Source organism: Brassica oleracea, chromosome C4 (assembly GCF_000695525.1).
Source record: "Brassica oleracea var. oleracea cultivar TO1000 chromosome C4, BOL, whole genome shotgun sequence".
NCBI lineage: Eukaryota > Viridiplantae > Streptophyta > Magnoliopsida > Brassicales > Brassicaceae > Brassica > Brassica oleracea.
The window spans coordinates 4,170,069-4,192,781 of NC_027751.1; the positions used below are offsets into that span (position 1 = coordinate 4,170,069).

General features: G+C 34.9%; 4 protein-coding genes and 2 long non-coding RNA genes across 10 annotated transcripts; 3 read left to right on the top strand and 3 right to left on the bottom strand.

Moving 5' to 3' along the window:
- Positions 1 to 8,428: 8,428 nt before the first annotated feature.
- Positions 8,429 to 9,076, top strand: LOC106341584. Its single transcript, XR_001269688.1, has 3 exons — positions 8,429 to 8,681; positions 8,800 to 8,883; positions 8,994 to 9,076. It is a non-coding gene; the product is annotated as an uncharacterized LOC106341584 (long non-coding RNA).
- Positions 9,077 to 9,112: 36 nt separating this feature from the next.
- LOC106341529 lies at positions 9,113 to 10,280 on the top strand. The gene is made up of 3 exons (XR_001269667.1): positions 9,113 to 9,177; positions 9,699 to 9,856; positions 10,105 to 10,280. It is a non-coding gene; the product is annotated as an uncharacterized LOC106341529 (long non-coding RNA).
- Positions 10,281 to 12,804: 2,524 nt separating this feature from the next.
- Positions 12,805 to 14,491, bottom strand: LOC106337337. Its single transcript, XM_013776436.1, has 3 exons — positions 14,350 to 14,491; positions 13,325 to 14,006; positions 12,805 to 13,229 (listed from the first exon to the last, which is right to left on the bottom strand). Exons 2-3 carry the CDS (start codon positions 13,976 to 13,978, stop codon positions 13,125 to 13,127), a joined length of 759 nt encoding a protein of 252 aa, XP_013631890.1. The 5' UTR covers positions 13,979 to 14,006; positions 14,350 to 14,491; the 3' UTR covers positions 12,805 to 13,124.
- A 130-nt stretch (positions 14,492 to 14,621) lies between these two features.
- Positions 14,622 to 16,342, top strand: LOC106336719. The gene is made up of 9 exons (XM_013775644.1): positions 14,622 to 14,746; positions 14,826 to 14,906; positions 15,002 to 15,091; positions 15,181 to 15,350; positions 15,427 to 15,496; positions 15,593 to 15,672; positions 15,778 to 15,840; positions 15,944 to 16,020; positions 16,108 to 16,342. Exons 1-9 carry the CDS (start codon positions 14,669 to 14,671, stop codon positions 16,206 to 16,208), a joined length of 810 nt encoding a protein of 269 aa, XP_013631098.1. The 5' UTR covers positions 14,622 to 14,668; the 3' UTR covers positions 16,209 to 16,342.
- On the bottom strand, positions 16,257 to 17,468 carry LOC106336720. The gene is made up of 3 exons (XM_013775646.1): positions 16,891 to 17,468; positions 16,566 to 16,694; positions 16,257 to 16,494 (listed from the first exon to the last, which is right to left on the bottom strand). The coding sequence occupies exons 1-3, from the start codon at positions 17,197 to 17,199 to the stop codon at positions 16,318 to 16,320; spliced, it is 615 nt and encodes a 204-aa protein (XP_013631100.1). The 5' UTR covers positions 17,200 to 17,468; the 3' UTR covers positions 16,257 to 16,317.
- LOC106336718 (AT-rich interactive domain-containing protein 1) lies at positions 16,618 to 21,156 on the bottom strand. 5 transcript variants are annotated; one of them, XR_001268902.1, is made up of 3 exons: positions 19,819 to 20,674; positions 18,763 to 19,684; positions 16,618 to 16,694 (listed from the first exon to the last, which is right to left on the bottom strand). XR_001268902.1 is itself a non-coding variant. In XM_013775642.1 (3 exons), the coding sequence occupies exons 2-3, from the start codon at positions 20,605 to 20,607 to the stop codon at positions 18,899 to 18,901; spliced, it is 1,575 nt and encodes a 524-aa protein (XP_013631096.1). In that variant the 5' UTR covers positions 20,608 to 20,626; positions 21,086 to 21,156; the 3' UTR covers positions 18,552 to 18,898. The 5 variants fall into 5 exon arrangements, 4 of the variants coding, with proteins under 4 accessions (XP_013631096.1, XP_013631095.1, XP_013631097.1 ...); XM_013775642.1 differs by lacking the exon at positions 16,618 to 16,694 and adding an exon at positions 21,086 to 21,156 and having other exon boundaries at positions 18,552 to 19,684; positions 19,819 to 20,626; XM_013775641.1 differs by lacking the exon at positions 16,618 to 16,694 and adding an exon at positions 20,741 to 20,832 and having other exon boundaries at positions 18,552 to 19,684; positions 19,819 to 20,626.
- Positions 21,157 to 22,713: the final 1,557 nt, after the last annotated feature.

The following is a 22,713-nucleotide window of genomic DNA, read 5'->3' on the forward strand; positions in this document are numbered from 1 at the left end:
TCCACATGTATCGTGTATGATCATCTATAAGCACAAATATATACCTCTTCAGAGCCGGCATTGTTGGTGAAATAGGACCACAAAGATCCCCGTGAACAAGCTCAAGTGGATTAGAAGCTCTAAACTTTGATACTTGTGGAAAAGGTTTCCTCGCTTGCTTTCCAAGTAAACAAGAGACACACTTTTCTTTCTCAATCTCGACGTTGGGTATGCCAGTAACAAGTTTCTTTTTCACCATCAGCTTCAGTGTGTTGATGTTTACATGGCTAAGTCGTGAGTGCCATACGGATGATTGTGTGGCTTCAGTTATTTGTAGACAGTACATACGATTGACCTACAAACTGACCTTGTAGAGTCTGTTTCTTGATAGTGTAGTACTAATCATCAAGCTTCCGTATCTGTCATATAGCATCAGTGTCTTGCCTTTCATGCTGACTTCGCAACCCACTTCAGTAGCCTGTCCCAAACTAATAATGTTGCTTCTTAATCCAGACATATAGTAGACATTATTAATATTTTCTTCTCGCCTTCCTTATGAACAAAGCAGATTGAGCCTTTTCCTTGTATGTCGATCCGAGAGTTGTCTCCAAATCTTACTTTACCGGTGATGGTCTCGTCAAGCTTGTAGAAGAACAGGCGGTTCCCACACATATGGTTACTAGCACCGTTGTCAAGGTACCACACGTTCTCTGCATCAAGATCAGCCTCAAAGCTAGTAGGGTTTACTTTATTCTCGTTGAGGTAGACTACTTCGTGTACCATTAATTCATCAGCATCTTGGGTGTCTTCATCTTTCTTTTCAGCTGTCTCTTGGAGCTTTAGTACCTTGTCCGGACAATCAGTGGCACAATGACCCTGTTTGTCACACTTGAAACAAGTTATGTGTGACGCATCTCCGTTTAGGCGCTGTCTATATGCCTCTCGCTGACTCTGAAATGTTGATCCGGTGCGACCACGGCCTCTTCCTCTCCATGGAGAACGACCGCCTCGACCTCGACCTCGTCCTCCACTATAGTTTCCTCCATAACTATCTTGGCTCGTATCACCATACATCAATTTCCCATCGTAGTGTGTTTCTTCTTCTTCTTCAGCGATCCGTTCTTCATACGCTTTCAATCTACCCACTATGTCTTCGAAGCTTGTTGTGTTGAGGTCAAGAACTTGTTCAAGAGAGGCCACGATATGTATATATTTCTTCCTCGGCAAGGTCTTTAGAAACTTTTTCACAAGTTTGGATTCTTCCATGGTCTCGCCTAGTGATGCAGATTTAGATGAGATTCCAGATAGTTTCCCAACGAAGAGATCTATTGTATCTTCTTCTTTCATCTTGAGTATATCGAATTCTGCCATTAGGGTTTGTAGTCTAGCTTCTTTGACCCTCTCAGCTCCAACATGTCTTGCCTTTATTGCATCCCAAACTCCTTTTGCTGTATCAATGTCTCCAACTTGCAAGATCAGAGCTTCGGGGATGGATTGAAATAGAAACGCTATAGCCATATTGTTCTTCTTCTCATCCTTGGATCCAGGGTCAATCGTTTCCCATACCTCACTGACCTTAAGTGTCACCTTCATTCTCATGGCCCAGACAATATAGTTTGAAGAAGTTAACATCGGAAATTTGATGGAAGCAGGGCCGTTGTCTTTGTGCGCCATGCCGGTGTCTTTGTGTGCCACGATCTCATCCTTGTTATCACTCATGATCGATCTTTATTACTTGTTTGTTTTCTTTGCTCTGATACCAAATATAAAATCACACAATCAAGATCAATAAGAAGTCCTTCTCTTATTTAATCAATTGAGATCACAATCACAATATCAAATCAATCACCAAAACTTATAAGCTATGTCACATATCGACATCTTCTTATATAGGAATCAAAGTTTCCTAAACACAATAGGTTTAACATAAAACAATCTTTCCTAACCCTTATAGATTTCCATAACACATAGGATTTGGTAGCTTTAATCTCAAGTTACTTCAAGCTTACTCCAACAAAAACAAGGGGTCAATGGGATGTGAACATGATCACTCAAATATTTGCAGAGGATGAGGTGAACCGGGTTTTAGCCACGAAGTTTGATCTGAGAAGAAGTAATAAGTTGACAATTTGACATGGAGAAAATGCATACCCAAACTTTTACTCTAAGTCAAAACACGCCTTCACTAATCAAAAATTTGAAATTCATGCCTGAACTAGGGGTCGATAAAAAAATACATACCCCAACTCTTATTGCAGGTCAAAACATATCTTAACAAATAATTTTTTTAAAATTTATGCATAATCTTTAGAAGTCAACCCCAATCTTAATGTATACTATTATTTGCGAAGTAATTTTTCGCAACAGAGCTCTCACGTTAAAAATTAGAGTGGCTAAAGTCTATATTACTCTTAATGAATTTTTATATATATATTCTATTATATAATAAAATGAATTTTATTTGCAAAGTAATTTTTCGCAACAGAATTCTCACGTTAAAAATTAGAGTGGCTAAAGTCTATGTTACCCTTAATGAATTTATATATATATATATATATATTCTATTATATAATAAAATGAATTTTATTTGCAAAGTAATTTTTCGCAACAGAATTCTCACGTTAAAAATTAGAGTGGCTAAAGTCTATGTTACCCTTAATGAATTTATATATATATATATATATATTCTATTATATAATAAAATGAATTTTATTTGCAAAGTAATTTTTCGCAACGGAACTTTCACGGTGGCTAAAGTCTATGTTACTCTTAATAAATTTATATATATATATATATATATTCTATTATATAATAAAATGAAATTTATGTTAAAAATCTTATATATTTTTTAAAAATAATTATGATGATTCTTATATATTATGTTGTTATCTTAAAATAATATTTTACTATTATAAAAGTAAAAAAATTAAAAGAAGTAATTTTTACAATAGTATAAAATTTGTTTTATTATATAACCGAATATATATAAAATTCATTAAGGATAACATAGACTTTAGCCACTCTAATTTTTAACGTGAAAGCTCCGTTGCGAAAAATTATTTCGTAAATAATAGTATAGATTGAGATTAGCGTTGACTTCTAAAGATTATGCATAAATTTTAGATTTTTGATTTGTTAAAGTATGTTTTGACCTGTAATAAGAATTAGAGTATGTATTTTTTTATCGACCCCTAATTCAGTCATGAATTTTAAATTTTTGAATAGTGAAAGCATGTTTTGACATACGATAAAAGTTGGGGTATGTATTTTCTCTGCGACCCCTAGTTCGGACATTAATCAGCGGTTTTCCCCTTGTCAACTCCCGGAGGTAGTACAAGAAGAACAACACCATGATTATTAATGATCATGTGTCCGTGGTAGCAGAGCAGAATAGAGTTCACCTCGTGAAATTAGTCTCACATTTGCATAAAATTTGCAATATAATTTCTCAATCCATTTTTATTAAATAATATATTTTATGATCATATCAATCACAAACAAATATTAAGTTTTACATTTGAAAGTGCAGAGGCAGTTATTGGTATCTTCAATACACCTGCCAGATCCTTTCCACTTGGCAGTACACTCAGCAGCACACTGTTTACGTTCACAAATTCCTAATTCAACAATATAGTCATGGCATTGTCCTTGTGACTCCATCGTCACTGTTCCTAAATAAATATTAAAAACATATATTAGTATAATCTCAATTATTTTGTTACTAATAAGGTTATGAACAAATTAAACATTACAATGTAAAAGTAAAAATCTACAAATATTGAATAATTTTGAAGTGTAGAACAAACCTAAAACAAGAACAATCATGAAAATACCAAGAATGCTGGTTTTAGCCATTTCAAATGATACAATAAGAATGAAAAAAAAACTGATGTAGTTGTTTTGTATTCGTAAATACAGAACAAATAAGATGTGAATATATATATACAAAGTACCTAATAAAAATAGAAAAAGGAGAGTCAACTTTCTTTATTTTAATTAATTAGAGTCAACTTTTTATTAATTAGATTAGATACTTGAAATACAAATGTAATTGTGTGATTGGTAATTGATGTAGATGTTGTCCACAGTCTTATTTATTTCTAGAACACTAAAATCACAACAATCAAGCTTTAATTAAAGTCAATTTTTATTAACTGTACAAATAGTTTGTAGAGCCAAATACACAAAACAATTTATATGATTTTCCATAAAATCCTACAGCAATAAATCTAAAACCACAAAAAAAAAATCTAAAGCATTTTTTTACAACAAAAGATTTAAAACTACAGTCATTAGCAATCAACCTAAATAGGAAAAATATCTAGAAATTAACTAAAAACAAAACTGATAAGAACTTAATAAATCATACTTTTTATCTTTCATATTAAACGTTGTTTTACTTTTAATTTTTTTCATCATTTTATTTTTTTCAATACACATATTAAATAATTATCTAAATTTTAAATTTTATTTTTAATTAATTAATTAACAAAACAAACAAAATAATCTATTAAAAAGAAGAAAATAGAAAATATTAATTTTTCTTAATTTGTTGGCAAAAAGGTTAAACGCCATTTATTATAAAAACAGATAGAGTAATTGACAACATTTTATTATCACCGAGCATTAAGTCACTATATACATTGACCGTTGATTTTAAATTAAATTTCTAAATTTAAGAGATATAATATAAAAGTACAGATTGTTTTTTGACAAAACAAAATTGTCCATTAACTAGAATGGTTTTAGTAGGATTAGTTGTCATTATAAAGTATAACTATATTTTGATCTGCGTTTTTAATATTTTTGTGTTGCAAAAGTGTTTTACTAAATGTCAAAAAATTTGTAAGAAAAATGAAAATAAGTGAACTCGTCTTACTCACCCGTCTCATTTGAGATCTCATCCTAAAGTCAAACTCTGTCCATGTCCATTTTATTTTAATATTTAATAAAGTTACATATTAGATTATGATAATTACATTACTAAATTTAGACCCGTTTAAACTTATTTAAAACGTTTTACATTATAAAAATTGAAAATTTTTTGAAGTGTATTTGAAAAAAAAACATTTCGAAAAGAAAAATATTTGGAAATCTAAACTCAAAGCTGTTAGATATCTGTTAAACTTTTTTCATTTTAGTTTTTCATATATATTTTAAGCAGATTAAAATAATGAATATGAAGAGAGTAGACACAAACCTGGATTGTTATAATACATGATGATGGGAGAACTTCCGGTGGAGACGAAGACTTTGGTGGATTTAACGGATTTCACGGTAATAGCTTTAGCTTCTTTCGTGAAGTTTGTAGATTTTGCTTGGATGTAAGATGCAAGGAAGAGATTTATATAGGAGGGAGACAAAGGCAGGTGAAACGAAACCATGGAAAAAGGATTAAAGAACCTAATTGAATGATGAAGTATGGGTTGTGAAAACGTTAATTGCGGAACCTGTAACGATGACGACGAAGGGGAAGAGTTGAGACAACTATTGCTAGCAAGTAGCGACGATCTGAGAAACTTGGAATTGAAATGGGCCGAAGTATCAGTAGCCCACAGCGAGGAGAGAGCGAGAGCATTAAAGATGTTTAGTTGAGGAGCCTAAGAAGAGGGAAATCTATGAGTAAAATGACCCACAGTTTTCAATGTCCGAACATGGAACTATTTATATACAATTTAATACAAAACACACCCCCACATAAAATATGATAAGTAAAACAAAATAGTAAGACTTTTTTTGAAGAAAAATCGTGTATAAGAAGTCACAAAGTAAGCATGGGATGTTGGCTCCTCGTGGCTATTAATTGTGTGTTCTGAAGATATTAGTTAGGGTTGATGTAAATATTATTAGGCATGGCCAGTACACTGTGTAACAACAATTTGGCAGATCCATTTCATGATATTAATTACAATTTGTTTATTTTTATTATATATGTGCAAAAACATATATGTTCATCAGTTATGCTATTTTCATGTTATTTAACTATATATTCTTCACGTTTCACTGAAACTATCTTAGGTTAACTACTATCCCCTGTATATTATTTGAAAAGCATTATTTGAGAAGCATTACAACTTCTTTTTGTAGCCATATGTCATCACTAAGATGATTTTTAGAATCATTAGAGGAATATGTTGTCCATCTAATTATATAATAAGCTTTTTATTAAATTAACAATAAATTCATCATTAATGTACTTTATTATTTCTTTAAATAAAATTTACGGAATTGCCTAATGTGGCTAAAGTATATATGACAATTAATGATTTTGAATAATAAAGATTTGATAAAAAAATAGTGTATCTTCTATCATATTTGTTTAATTTTAAACTATTAAATAAATTAAACAACCACAATAACCATATAATAAAAATTTTGATTTTTATTTATATGTTATATTTTGAATTTTTACAAATGGCTATAAATTACTAAAACTGTTAAAGTCTTACATTCAAATTTTATAATCCATGGTTTAAAATTTTTGTTATAACAAAATATAAATGATTACAAAAATTATATAAGTAAAAAGTCTAATTTAATTAATTATTAAGATTAATATATATATCGTTTTAAATTAAACTATAAACCATATAAAATACAATATTTTAGTTTCAAAATTTACTTTGAACAATTTTTTTGATAAAAGTTTTGAACGATCATTGACAACTTATTTTTTTTAAATTATAAATTACTAAAACTATTAATCCCACAATGAAAATTTTGTTATCAGTAATTTAAATTTTTTTATATAAAAAATATAAATGCTCAAAAAAACTATATGAGTAGAAATCCTCATTTAATAGACATTAATATTAAAAATATACTAAAATATATTATCTATGTTAGTATCATTTAAATTTAATTACATATCATATCAAATATAAAAAAAAATTTGGATTAATAAAATTGTTTTATATGTTCGCACCAATTTAATTATATATTTAATAGTTACTGAAATTTAATTATTTAAAATATATTAATTATTTCATAATATGTAAAAATATTTAATACATAAAATAATTTTTATATATAATGTTGTAACAATTTCACAAGGCGCGGATCTTAACCTAGTAGCATGTTATTTCGTTGATCTTTTTAATATGAAAGTCTTTGTGGTACGTATTGACAAGTGTATGCGTGCGTATTTAAAACATAGAATTGTAATTGTGTTGGTGTGGAGTGTAAAAATGTGTGATTAAGTTTTTAGGGTGGAGAATGTTAGGGTTTGGGTGAACAAACTCAACAAAATACATTTTTGCTCAACTACACAGCTTCTGTATAAGTTTGTTTGTGTTTGGTGACTTTGCTGACTTTTGTCGATATATTTTATAGTTTGCAAGCATTGAATGTATAATAGCAATTGCGTCCACTTCCTCTCTTAATGCATGATCTCATACGTTGTAATTTAATGATAAAAAAAATTCGACATCACTGGATTAAAGTTAAATATTAGAAACTTAGATCATAGAAGGAATAATTAAAATGAAGACTGGATAAAGGAAAAACCCTAGTAATTGTAAAGTGTTTTGACCTTTGTCATCAACTTTTTCGAATTACAAACCAAGGCAGAATATCCGGTTCGTGTTTTACGTTGACATACGTAGACCAAATCCATAATTATTTTCCATTAAACATTTTTTCTTAAAATATTTTCCATTAATTGAACATGGTAATGGAAAACTTAAATAGAATAATAACTATTCCCCCAAAAGTACATCTTAATTATAGTTTAAAAATATTACAAAACATATTAAATTTTGATTGTAAATGCATTATTACTAAATATTTTCATATTTTTAGCTAATAGAAGTTAATAAAGACAATTTTAAAAAATCTTACAATTTACCATTATTACTTAATACAATAAATTAAATGTAAAAGTTATATCTTTTGAAACAAATATTTTTATAAAACGGATCATTTTCTAATGAATTAATGGAGTATGATACAAGAGAGAATTATAAACCAATTAAATCTCTCACTAGTATAAATTATTTTGTCTAGATTTTTTTAACTAGAGAAATGTATGGAAAACTTTGATTCTATATATCTATTAGTCAGATACCCACATATAATTAATTTTATTTAAAATTATAAATTCTTTTATTGATATTTTAAAATATATTCAGTTACATCATAAAATACACTTAAATATATAAATTATTTTTATTGGTTTATATTATCACTAGTCAACAATTTATAAAATCATAAATATTAATAATTTTATAATAATATTAATTATGTAATATATTGCTAATTATATTCGACATCTAACAATACTAATACTAAAAGGGCATAATACTTAAAAGATATAGTGTTCACGTCCTCAAAAAAATTAGCTAATTAGAGATCCTTAACTAGCCATGTCATTTAGGTTAAAATATTGAAACAATATTGACTTCAATTGTATTCCTTCGTCTTTATGTTCTCTGGAAAACGTTTTGGTAGTGATTGTAATAAGCACAAGTTTCAGCCAAAACGTTTTGCCTCAACAATCAGTCTCCGATTTCCCTCCTCTCTTACTAGCCGCTGATGCCGCCTTTCAGATCTCCAATAACCCTCAAACCACCACCTAAAAACGTAAACATAAGCCGCTTCAAAACCAGTGCATACTTGCGTTGAGACTGATTCCCTACAATGTTCCATCTCTTCTCTCCTCATACATCTCCACCAACGGCTTTGACTATATCCTTTCTCCACTGGTTCGTTTCTGATCGAGTCTCACGTTTGTGTCTACTATTTTCTTTGGATATGGCGCTTCAGTGTTTATATATCTAATGAAGTTTTTTTTTTCGCTCTCCGTGAAATGTTGCTATGCAGATGGCCCTTCGTATAGGCCGATATTAGTGGAAGGAAACAGACACTCAAGTTCTACCCGTCTCTGGCTCTGAATTACTCTTACAGGTTATTTTGAGTTTCTTGCTTTTTGTTAATTTTTATTCAAGATTAGTCTTTTCTGTAAAATAGAATCTTCAATTAAGCTCTAACTTTCTATTCCTTCTTTCTTTCTTTAGTTTTGTTTAATGTGATTCTACTATGAAGTTATGGTTGAGGGCTCCGCTGGTGAACTCTGATGGTGATTCATGGGATGCATTCCCAAACAATCTGGTAAAACGTAGGACCAAAATTGATGCAATTCAACATCGCAGGTATTAAAAAAAATTCTGCAAACTTGGTATCAGAAGCTGCAAAGATAAAGTAAGCCAATACAACATGATGTTTGTACTAACTATTTAGTTCACATGAGTGCACCATAATAAGATGTCAAGCCATTCTTCAGTGTTATATCATAACCTTTCTTTCTTTAAACTAAAAAATTAAAATGACTGCCTCTTCTATTAGGTTTTTCTTTTCTTTATACATGCGACTAAAAGTAGATGTCACTACTATGTTTTTATTTTGTTTTTCTCTTACTAGCTTAATTGGGTATTTTTGTTGTTTATTGGTGTATAAGGGCCGCCTGCTCAAGAGATTAAAATTTTCATTAAGAGATTTGAAGTTGAGATCTGGTCCTCTGCTTAGGGTTGGTCTCCTGATTATTAAATTTTTTTTTACTGAAGTTGTCTCCTGATTTTTCATCCTTATAAATATCGTATTAGTTTTGAAATTTTTTTTTTTTTCAAAAGCTTGTAGTGTGTTGATTGATTTTTTCATGGTTCTGACTGGTATATATATATATGCATGCCTATACATACACTCTCTAATACTCTTTGTTATAGGGTCAAAACAGTGTTCCAACAATGGATTCAATACAATAGAGCACATTGGTAGACTTCTACTCTCCAGTGATCTATTAAGTTTTCAGAGGTTCAAAGAGTTCTATGCTTCAAACACTATATGCACTGAGGACGAACCTTACAAAGGTCTTAGTAATCTGGTAAAGTGCTCCAATCTCTTTAATAATGTTGTTTATATTTTTATTTCTTCCTCATAACTTCAACTGATTTTGCCGTGCAATGAATGCATGATAATACATGAGTGTTTTCAGTGACTTACGGTCATACAAGCAAATGACAGTTTTCTTGATAATAAACGAAATCTTAACATTTGAGGTCTATATCTTTATCTTTTGCTTAGTTTTTTTTTTGGTTTTTTTTTTTGTTTTGACTGGACTGGTTTGGTTAGTTAGCCCCTGCAGGAGACTTATTTTCTTACTTGGATGATCTGGCAAATTCATTGGATATTCAGGCTTACATAAGAGAGTGTGTTTGGACAGCCGGAAATTGATTTCCCACCCCAACACCGTCTAGCTAGCTAGCATCAGTAGCGTATTACACCGTTAGATTGCCATTAAAAACAAATCCACAAAAACTGATTTATCTCCTTACCACTTCGGTTTTCTCCTTGTGAAATTAATAGAATTTTCTCATATGTATTCACCCTCTTAATGTTTTGTGGTTTCTTGGAATGTTTGTGTTTAAGTAAAAATAAGAATTTCGTTTCAGAAAATTTCAAATAATATGTCTATGGTTTTATATCAGGATGTCTACTCATACTGTTTTATAAAACACATATACAGTCAAAAACTGTTAAATACATTACACAAAATCTTGATCTTAATTTGATATATGAAAAAAATAGATAGATTAAAATAATTAAACTATGAACCTTTTTACCAAATACAAAAATTATATTTAATTTAATTTAATGTAATGTAATAAATTTAGTTAAGCGAACATTTTAAATAAATGTCGCAAAATGTAGTACTTATGTGGAAAATGGTAGTTAAATATTTTTTATGCAAACAAGTCATACTCTTAACTAAAATAAATTAACTTACTATTTTATACATTTAGTTACTATAATTATAGAAATTAGTGCATTCATTATAGAATATTTATTATATTTTTAATATGTGTGAACAAATGAAAAATTATATTTGTGGATTAAGGGAGTAATAAAAAATTCATATAATATAAATATAACAAATTAATTAAATGATTAAAAATCTGTATTTATTTGTATTTCACTCTTTTTACAATGAACTCAAAACTAAGTGATATAGATAGTCAATTAAAATGGGTTTATCTTCTTATTTGATGCTGTAAAAATGGAGGTCGTTGTTGGTTTAATTTGAATAAGTACAAACGACACATAAAATAATAAATGTTAAAAGGTCAATCATTTTGACACAGAAAATTAATGTTGATCAACAATGATCTAACTTTCTATCCCGAACATCAACGCAGCTCATTTTAAAGAATTATATCAAATACAATTCAATTATTTGTTTCAAAATTACAACTTAACTACTGATCGCCTCAACAACAAATATTTTGAACAAAAGAAATATGTCATAAAAAAAGACTTTTTGGAAATTTATAATAAAATTAATAGAATTTAATATATATATATATATATATATATATATATATATTTTTGTTTAAACACCACTAAAATCATCAAAGCTTTGTTAAGAGGAACAAAAAAAGTTATTCACCCATGAAGTCAACACTTAACTTAGCATCCTACAACAAATAAAGCTTTCCGTAACAAACAACATTTTAACAACAAAACATCTCATTTACCCATATTTGCAAAAGCTAAACATTCCATATTAACTAAAACTCATTTTATAATATTTAAAATTCAAACAAGAATTTAAATTTTTATGTAGAAATAATCCGCGCGTAGCGCGGACAAACGATATAGTGAATATAATAACTAAATAAAAACTTACATAGAGAGCATAAATTTACAAAAAAAAATGAAAATAAAATGCTAAAACATAAAATATATGTAAAACGATGATCACGGATTAGCTCTAGTCTTCACTTCACTTGATGATTTTCCGATTTTTAACTACTTTCCACGTTTGCAGACGATTTGATGTTTCTTTTACATAGATTCATTTGGCATAAGTTCTATTTTCGTGCACATACTTTTTTTTCCTGTGTGGATAATCTCAGGATATGTATCATTCATGGGCTCTTTGTTATGATTTGATACAATATGTGGATGATCTCATGCAGATCTTGTGATTAAATATGAAAATAGTAGGTTAAAACTTGAGATAAAAGATAAATCGACAGAGAATATAAATTATCTTATTAGATTACCTTTCCATCAACGGCAAAGAAAACATACATTTCTAGATCAAACAAACAATAATAATTTTATAGCTGAATTTTTTTTTATAACTTAAACTTAATTACAGTTGCCTACGGCAAGTTACATGAAATACAAACAATAAAATAGTTTAGATTAGGTACATCAAGAATATCCCATGCACTGATGCACAGATGTAATATTTTCTAATAATAGTAGAAAAAGATAGAAACTCAAAAAGATATGTAAAACTGAAAGGGATCTTCGACGGTTGACTCTTTTTTTGGACAACCGACCGCTATGACTTTATATGACTAAAAAAACTTGTTCGACATTTGGCACATTTATGGTAATAATGAAATTAATGACTTTTTGGTTACGACTTGTGAACCGATCACGTAACTGTAATAAATAGATACCGAGCGTGGCTTGTCCCACAGAAAAGGTTCATTTACGTGATTTTCTGTTCATTCTCATTTTGCATTAAGATCATATCTAGAATTAATAAGAGAAATAAAAAAATTTAAAATACATATTGAAAAGTTGCTAAACAGTGAATGAAATCATTATTGTTATATAGTTAGTTACCCCCTCACTTATATTCACATGGTAATTAATACTAGTAGTAATCACTACAACACTCAACTACTCTAAAGGCTTATTATTGACTTATTTGTTAGCATGTCTTATGATTCTAAATTTCATACTATATTTTTGCTTTACAGTTTTTTTACAAATCAGAACGTATTGTCTCTTTTAGGAATCATCCAACGATAGTAAAATAAAAATTCGTAATTTAAAAAGAGAAAATCAAGTGTATAATGTGTCTATATTTTCACACACACTAAGACAAGAAAGAAGCTAACAAAAAAAATAAAGACGAAAGAAGCTTTTCGCACTGAAAGAGAGAGTCCTGTGACTTGTGTGACAAGGGAATTGAATCTCCGTTCTAATAGTACAAGATGATAAAGCCAACATAGGCTGAAGAAAACCAAAAGCGTTTGACGTTGAGGCACACACATGTAACTCAAGAACAAGTTTGTTTATGTACCTGTGCTGTGTGAGCAACGAATGATACAATGGCTTTTTTTTTGTCACTAGATCTCACTGGAGGTGCCACTCCTTACGAGAGAAGCTTGTGGGTTACTTCTCACAATCACACCTTTCAAGCGAGAGAGAGGTTCAAGTACCCTGCTCAGCTTCTGTGTGAGCAAAAACAAAATAAGAGTCGTCATTTCAAATGAATGGCTATTACCATCTTGTAATGATTATTGACACATGTTTTTAGATCATTAACCTCGCTACTGATGCTTGACTGCCACTTGAGCTGCAAAACCTGCCACCTCTCTTGCTGCCAGCGTTGACCAAGAACCACTAGTCCCGTGACAGCAGCTGCAAAGAACAAAGACCACATCGCATTCGCTTCTCTTGTGCGTATATACATGGAAACAGCTCTCCTTCTCCACCACGCTTCGCAAGGAACGTCGTGTCTCGCCTTCTTACCATCCTTCTCAACTCCAAGTGTATCCTTTGCAGTATGAGAACGAAGATCCAACTCCTCCTCCTCGTCATTCTCATTTGGCTCAGAATCAATTAACCGGTCTGATTCCATGTACTGTCTCGAAGTACTATTAGGTTCATCAGACAATCCCTGACCTTCTTCTGGCATCATCAAGCCTTGGCCATCCTTACTCCCTTCTTCCTCTTCCAAGACAGGTTCATCATCATCAACAATTGGTAAATCCTCATGCTGGCTAGGTGGGAACACAAAGTGGTCAGACATGAACAAATCACGCGAAGTCGCAGCTCCGTAGTACGCATGATCAAACTTCCTCGCATCTTTGGACTCAACGTTATAAGGACCAGGAGAAGCAGCATAAGCTGATGAAGTAAGCGAAACAACTTCCCATTCATTCCCACGAGGAGGATGATGATCCTCTTTGTCAGCCATCTTCTAAACCACAGAATCTCCAACAACCCTATAAACAGAAAAGAACTCTGCTTTAGTTAACTATAGAAAAAACAGAGCATATCTCACATCTTCATAGGTAAAGGACCAAACTTTCATCGTTTTGATTTGCAATACATAGTAGAATCCGCTAGGATTGAAACCAATCAAGACTAGGCGTATTCAGAAACAGAGGAAAACAAATTCCTTTCTGGGTTCTATCAGATTCAATTAGCAGAATGGTAAAGGCGATCTCTTTCCACAACTAACTAATCGAATTCGAAACGAGCTCTAACAACACCTATCACAGTAAACAATTGAGAAGAAGAAGAAAGAGTTTGACAAAGGGAAGAATCGCTCGTCGGGAAAAGTACCTAATAAAGAGACGATACGTAATCGATTTGATTGGATCCGGAGATTGATGATGAGATTCTTCTCCCTCTCTCTCTCTCTCTTTCTCTCTCTGGAGGAGGAGACTTGAAGATCAGCTATTATTTGAAACCGGCTGAAATACACGGTGGGACCGGCTGCAGTCGGTAAAAAAAATATTATCACAAAGCTTTTTATATAAATACCTGTGGTACTGACACGTGGCTTGTTATGATTGGGTCTTAAGAGTAAGAGTAAAACCGTCGTCTCTTATTATTAAACAACTGTGTGGCGGATGCTTGAAACCAGTGGAGGAGAAGGAGAATGGGAGATCTCTACGCTTTGGACTTCGATGGAGTCCTCTGCGATAGCTGTGGAGAGAGCTCTCTTTCTGCTGTTAAGGTCAAACTCTTCGATATTCTCTCTAATTAAGTCTCTGTGTTTATTTCGTTTCCAAGTTTTGGGTTTACTGTGTTGATAGGCTGCGAGAGTGAGATGGCCTGGTTTGTTCGTGGGAGTTGACTCAGCTCTAGAGGAATGGATCGTTGATCAGATGCATATCGTAAATTCACCATCTTTATTACTGTTTTTTTCTCCTTAAAGCTTTGATTTTGAAAGAATGTGAAAGCTTACTGAGGAGCTGGTGTTTTTTTGTAGGTGAGACCTGTGGTGGAAACTGGCTATGAGAATCTTCTACTTGTTCGCCTACTGTTGGAGACGAAGATGCCCTATATTCGAAAATCTTCAGTGAGTGTGAATGCATTAAGAGATCCTCTCTGTGTATTGTAAGATCAACAGTTTTGGATGATGATTGGTTGTGTTTTGTTTATTTTAAGGTAGCAGAGGGGTTGACTGTTGATGGGATATTGGAGAGCTGGGGAAAGATTAAGCCTGTTATCATGGAAGCTTGGGATGAAGATGATAAAGATGCTTTGATCGATTTGTTTGGGAAAGTTAGAGATGATTGGATTAACAATGACTTGACCACTTGGATTGGTGCCAATAGGTATATATATGTCTTTAAGATATCTTTTGTTGTGAATTTAGCTTCATAGCTGTGACAATGTACACTATATTTGCAGATTCTATCCAGGAGTATCAGATGCACTGAAGTTTGCCAGCTCAAAGATTTACATTGTTACCACCAAACAGGTGCTGTAATGATTCTTAACTGTCTGGACTTGTGTACTGTCTTGTCGCTCTCAGTAGCTGAACTTTGTTAGTATCTGTGTGGGGTGGAAATTGCAGGGACGGTTTGCAGAAGCGTTGCTGCGTGAAATAGCAGGTGTAATCATACCACCGGAAAGGATTTACGCTTTGGGTTCAGGGTCAGTATCAGTATACTATATCACCAATGAACTTTGATCTTCTTCTAGTTTCTCCAGATTTTATGCCCAAGCTAACTTTTTATTCGGTTTGATATCTCTCATCAGGCCAAAGGTGGAAGTGCTAAAGCTACTTCAGAATAAACCAGAACACCAGGGCTTGAAGCTGCAGTAAGTCTCTTCCATGCTTTTTACAAATCTATGTATCACTGTTTCTACATGACTTGGTAACACCATTAGTTTACAATCCCTATGGATCATTTCATTTGGACAGTTTCGTGGAAGACAGACTTGCAACGCTGAAGAATGTCATCAAAGAGCCTGAACTAGACAAATGGAATCTATACCTAAGTAAGTCTCTTCTTCTCTCCCCTCATATAATCTTTTTTTCTGGTTCTTCTCGCTGATTACTCTGATGAATTCTTATCTATGAAACAGGTAACTGGGGCTACAACACAGAGAAAGAGAGAGCAGAAGCTGAAAGCATTTCAAGAATTCAGGTTATCGAGCTTTCCACGTTTAGCAGTAAGCTTAAATGAGTTGTATACTCATCAGAAAGAAGCTTCCCTTTTCATTGTTACTCTACGAACCAAACATGTCAAAGATATTGTAGCTAAGATTCAGCTAGCAGAGATAAAACTTTCAATCTCATAACTCATCCTTGGTAACATCATTCTTGTTATTACCATCACCATCTTCATCACCCTTGCTTTGCTTAAGTTTGTCGACGACATCGTCAAGTGGAGGATCTCCAGGTCTTCTAAACTCTTGTTTCCCTATCTTAACCTCGTAAGCCTCTTCTTGGCTCAGCACAAACTCCCTTAGCTACAAAGAGAGTTGATTCTAGTTGTCAAGAATCTCTCTGACTACAAAGTTTACAATTTTTATCTTATTACCTCAGTCACTTCCTTCCCGTTCTGCATATTGAACATCACCGTGCTTCGATCCACGGCCATGAACCTCACTCCCAACCCACCTGTTCTCGGAACTTTCGTCCATTTCATAGCAATGTCCACCACCATATCCTGTTGATTGAAATCAAAACGATTTTAGAACCAGAGTTCCGTAGGCTATTTAGTAAAGATTTCAATAAATATTTTTTTTAAACAAATTTGGAGACCTATATTTATGTAATTTTCTTCAAAAAAATTGGAACTCCGGGCGAATGTTTCATTCAGCTTGAAGCTACTTGACCTGAACCGATTCGTAGCTTTGTATTACCTTAGTACGTTGGACGCCTAACCGGAGCTTGACGAATCCAACGACCGGTGCAAAAGTCCGTTTAGCCATCTCCTCCTGGATCTGATCGAATCCCATGTTGGAGAAATCCGGAGGAGGATCGAACTCCGGCGCGGATGCTTTTTTCCCCCACGTTTTCCACGATTCTTCTTCTTCGTTGTCTTCCACGTCGTCTAGATCGTCGGTGATCTCGATCCGTCGCTTCCCCGCTTCGACGGATCCGTAAAAGCTGGAGATCAGAAGAAAGACGATGCAACAAAGTAGAGAGGAGCGCAGGATCTTCTTCTCCATGGTTTGTGAGTTTAACCGTTAACGGAGGAGGAGGAAGTGAGACGCAACGGCATTTCTAAATCAGTTGAGTAACGACATAAACTGAAACCTGATCACTACAAACTGCTTGCTGTTTTTGATATTTTGTATATGGAGTGTGTGCCGAGTGATGTACTTACTTATGACAAGCATGTAAAAGCCCTTTTTTTTTTTTTTTTCAACATGTAAAAGCCCAATTAAATTGAATTGAATGCTATACGAAAAAAAAAGTAAAGAAAGAAGTTAGAGAGAAAAATTAGATCTTGGAGGTTCGGTGTCCGGCCGGCGCATAAGCGCGCGTGCCGGCGCCGGAGCTCGTCGTCTTTCAGTTTAATTGGCCGGCTTTTGTCTTATCCTTCTCTCCTTCAGTGATCGTCTTGTCTGAGCTGTGGTTTCATCATCATCCGTGATGTATCGGATCTTGGAGTGAAGACGCGGTTGGTGTGGAGTTGATGGTGCGGTGAGGACGCGTGTAGTATGGATCTCGTTCCCGGGAGATGGAGGCTTCCACAGATCCGTCGTCTCCGGCTTTTGTCACTGCAAGGTGGAAGCGTCTTTGGCTTCGCCGTCGTCGGCTCAAGTCCCCGGGGTGTGAAGGCTTCCTCAGCTTCTAGCCGCCGGCTTTAGGTTTTTTTAGTTATGGTTCCTTAGTGCTGGGTTCGAGCTGGGATCGACTGGTTCTTGGTTGTCGCTTTAGGGTTGAAGATTTCAAGCTGTCGCTCTGTCGGAGGAGCTCTCTAGGAGAGATGAGGCTCTCCGACGGGTAGATAGAGTGGAAAGTATTGGATGGGTTCGGCGGAGGCTCTTCGGTTACGAGCTTCGTTTGAAGTTTGTTGTGGTGAGGGATTCCAGTGGTGAGACGAGGCGGAGACGGCCAAGTCGAGGCGAATGTGACGCGTGCAGTTCTGATGGGTTGAGATGCATCCATGTGTCCGGCATCCAGTCTTCTTGACGCTCGAGTCGGTCGTCGTCACACCGGGGATGGTTTGGGCCGTTGGCCAGTGTAATGGGTAGGTCTTTAGTGTGGATCATTAGGCCTGGTATTTAGTTTATGTATTTTGGGCTTTCATGTAATCTGTTTCTGGGCTTGACCCGATTCTTTTAATATTAAAAACATTGACAGGAAAAAAAAAAAAAAAAAAAAAACCCAGTTAAATCAAAACTTTTATTAACAAATGGTTTTTTTTCCAAAATAATCACGCGTGTCTTGATTTAATTGGAGAAAGTGTGCGGTCTTTTTTAAACTTGATATATAAAGTTTTGATAGATGGTACAGTCACGAAACTGATGTATAAACTCATTTCCTGTTGACAAAAAAAAAACTCATTTCCTACTTTCCTTTAGAAACAAACAAAACAAATAGCAATAACAATGTTTGCTTCTGTTGTATTCACCAAAATGATCCGAAATTTTACTGTACTTGTTTTGGAGAAACCTCGTCTCTGATTCATCAGTCCTTTTAAGCAATGCCAACCCAGAAAAAAAAAAAAAAAGAATACTCCTATAGAATCATCAAAAGAGTGGAGTGATCATGAAAGTATTTACCTCAAATACCAAAACCCGAATTTGCTGAGCCGACGTAACTGATGAACAGAACCCTTTCTCCCCCGAAGTTTATAAGCACTTTCAATGGCTGCTCCCACTTAAAACCCAAGATTCATCAAGTGTTACTACTACCTCTCTATCGACGTCTTTTTTTCTTGGGCGTAAGCAAAACGGGTTTCTGTGATGTGTTTGCTTCCAGGTTTGGATCTTCACTCGCTGTTGCAATCCTGTACTGTGTGTCAGTATCACTGTCAATCTCATAAGGAGTCATTCTACTCTGATTTGCTCTAAACTGCAAAAGCGTCACGTTGTAGAAGTAGCTCACGATCTTTCCTCTGCTCTTTGAAGGAAGAACGCTCCTGAGCTCATCGAAGAAAGACGGGATAAGTGTAGGTGGAGAAGGCATCAAAGACATCACCTTCTTCAGTTCAAACTCTGTCCAATACTGCAGATTACCTTCACCCATTGTATCGAAACACCACATGTAGAAAGCTGAACCAAGTTCGAGTTTCAGTTTCTCCTGTTTTGCCTTGATATGGAATCTGACACAACCAACAGAGCCTGGATTTTGGCAGCCACAAGAAGCATCTTGTCTTCCTTTTCCAATAGGATCTCTTTCGATGAGAAGGTTATTTTTGTTGTTTTGTTCTTTGTTAAGTGGCCAGTTCAGAGTGCCTAGCCACTTTGGATCGCTTTCAGTGATGATGCCAGTCCACTCAGGTACTTCAGCTTGAAACTCTGGACCAACTAGACCACCTGATTCATCCTCCTCGTCTGAACCCTCTGAACCCGAGCCATCCTCAGAAGATATCCCAGCTTTCCTCTCATTAAACTGATTCCTATCGAAACTGAGTCTCTCTCTTAGATTGTAACTAGTCCCAGCACTATCCTGATACAGAGACGGATGCATCTTCTGGATTTTCTGAAAACACACGCAAGCAAAATGATCAAGACTTGGAATGGCATAAACATGGAAGAAAAATGCATATGCAATTCATGATTCAACAGCCAAAAACAATCATAACTCAATAATGAACTTCAAGTCACCAAACACACCTGCCAAATCTTTTCACAAGACGAATCAGAGTTCGTTCTTGAAGCTCTAAACAGAAGAAGCTCTTTCCACGGCTCTTCACTTCCATAACAATCCCACTTTGATCTATCCGGCAAAGAGCCAACAGATACGTCACATGGATCCTTAGCAGCCTCGCTTAACCACTTCAAAGTCACTAAAGAACACTCCCGTTTCCTCTTCCCAGGGGAAGAACCAGAATCAAGAAACACAGCTTCCTCAAGCTTCTTATCATCAGATCTTCTCCTAGCTTTCGATATAAACCATTTAAACTCTCCTCCCACCTCTCTTGAAACCATACCTTCCCTCAACTCATACTTCCTCTTCACCTGAGCCACAAAATCCCCAAACCTACCGATCAGATCATCCGATACTCCAGGCAGCTCCACGCCACCACCATCACCTCCAACGACTCTGTTCAACCACCGCGCAAGCGAGGCGAGGTACTTGACGTAGATCGATTTCGCAGATAAACCTAATTTAGACTCGCTCCCGACTTCCTCCCACGCAGCATTCTCCGAAACGGCTTTGAAACCGCCTCTGTGGCTCACGCCGACGAAGAGGCCGAAGAGATCAACGGTCGCCGGAGGCGGAGGACAGAACTCGACGACGAACGATTCGAGCAAGCGTCGGAACGAGGAGACGAGTTCGTTCATATTCTTCTCAACCGCCGAATCTGAGTAAGAGACTGCTTCGGGAGACTTGTTCAGGTCGAAACTCTTCGGAGTTTTGCGGAAATCGACGGCGTCGTCTTCGTCGTCTGCTGCAGCCATCGACGACGAACGGCGAATCCTACAACCATTCATAGATCCCATTTATATACATAAACAGTAACAAACGAAAAAAAAAAGGTAAAGAAACTGAAACCCTAGGAAACTTCGACGAGATCGAGAATCGTTAGCTTACGATTACGACTCCATAGATTCCATGGCAATTTTTTTAGCGGGAAATACAAAAAAAAAAAACGGAAAATCGAAAAAAGCTAGGGCCATTTCTCAAAACCTTGACCCGCCATTTCCTCTCTCTGTCAAGGTTTGGGTTTCGGATGGATGGTGACGGGATCAGAAGTTTGGGGTCGGAAATCAAACTTTTCGAAACTGTAGACCCTATTCCGCAAAATTTTAAACTATGTTTTTCCCCTAGATTTAGGGTTAATAGTAAACGAATTGTAAAACAATGCGATAAAAATGAAAATCGCCGACAGAATATACTATTGAAAGGAGAGATAAATAATATTGCGAAATGTCTAACCTTTCTTTGTGTAATTTCGCCTGTATTTAGAAGTGTAGAGAAATGATTTGTTTTATTGAATGAAGCACGACGGTTATTTATGGGAGACGCTTTGGAAATGAGGGAGACTCGTACCATTAAATATAAAGATATACTGTACATATATTAGCTGTCATATGACGTATTAACTCTGGTTAGTTGTTAACCCACAGGTTGAGTTAAACACTAACAAACTACAAAGGGGGTTTGTTAGTGTTTTTTAGGCTCTTCTAAGAAAATGTTTATGGATTCTCATTTGGGCCTTAAAAACATGAGTCAAACCTTCAATTTTTCAATATAAATAAATAAAGAAAAGAAAAGAAAAAAGAATAAAAACTGTGATTTGCAAAGTCACTAGAACTTAAGACTGTCATTTTCCTAAATATTGTTCATTTTTTATATTTTTAAATCTTTCAACTAATTATACATATTTGTTGCGAACAATAAGGGAAATCGTGTGTGTTTCTGTGTATTATTACTCAATCAAAGTGTTCCCTTATATAAGAGTTACAAGGAATAGGGAAAAGAAAATTATCCAAAACCTAATACAACATGAAATAGGAAAAGATCTAAAACATATAAATGGAAACATCCTAAGACTAAAGTCGGCCGACTCTCTCTCCTCTTGGGCCGCCGACTCTCTCTCCTATTGGGCCACGGTTTGGCCTTGCCTTGATATGGTTACTAGCAATCCACATTGTTCATAACACTCCCCCTTGGATGCTATAACCATATGAGCTCGTATCATGCACGATGTTGCCTCGTTAAAACCTCTCTAGGAAAACCAAAAACCCAAGGTGGGAAAAAAATGGAAACCGTAGACAAGAAAAATAGTACAACGCATGACACTCCCCCTGATGAAGGTATCACGGAAGATCCTTCAGCCGGCGCATACCTATCTGATGAACCAGCTTCCTGAATGTTGAGGTTCGCAGAGACTTGGTGAAGAGGTCGGCTGAGTTGTCGTTGGATCGGACTTGAACTACTTGAACCTCCTTTGCCTTCTGTAAGTCGTGGGTGAAGAAGAACTTAGGCAGGATGTGCTTTGTCCTGTATCCTTTGATGTATCCTTGAGCTGAGCAATGCACGCTGCATTGTCCTCGCAGATGATCATTGGCTCCTCCTTCTCTTGTCCCACGGCCAGACCACTCTCTCTTAAGACATGGTCGGTCATGTTCCTCAACCAGACAAGTTCACGGCTTGCCTCATACATGGCTATGATCTCGGCGTGATTAAATGATGTGGCTACTAAGGATTGCTTTGTTGAGCGCCAGCATATTGCGGATCCACTATGTGTGAACACATATCCTGTTTGAGATCTAGCCTGGTGTGGGTCAGATAAGTACCCAACATCTGCATATCCGACCATGCTCTCTCCTGGCCGGTTGGTGTAGAACAAACCAAGATCCTTTGTTCCTTGCGGATACCTGAACAGATGTTTCACTCCGTTCCAATGCCTTAAGGTCGGACATGAACCAAATCTAGATAGTAAGCTCACGGCAAAGCTTATGTCCGGTCTAGTATGACTAGCCAAGTACATTAAGGCTCCAATGGCACTTAGGTAAGGCACCTCCGATCCGAGTGCTTCCTCGTCCGGTTTCTTAGGTCCG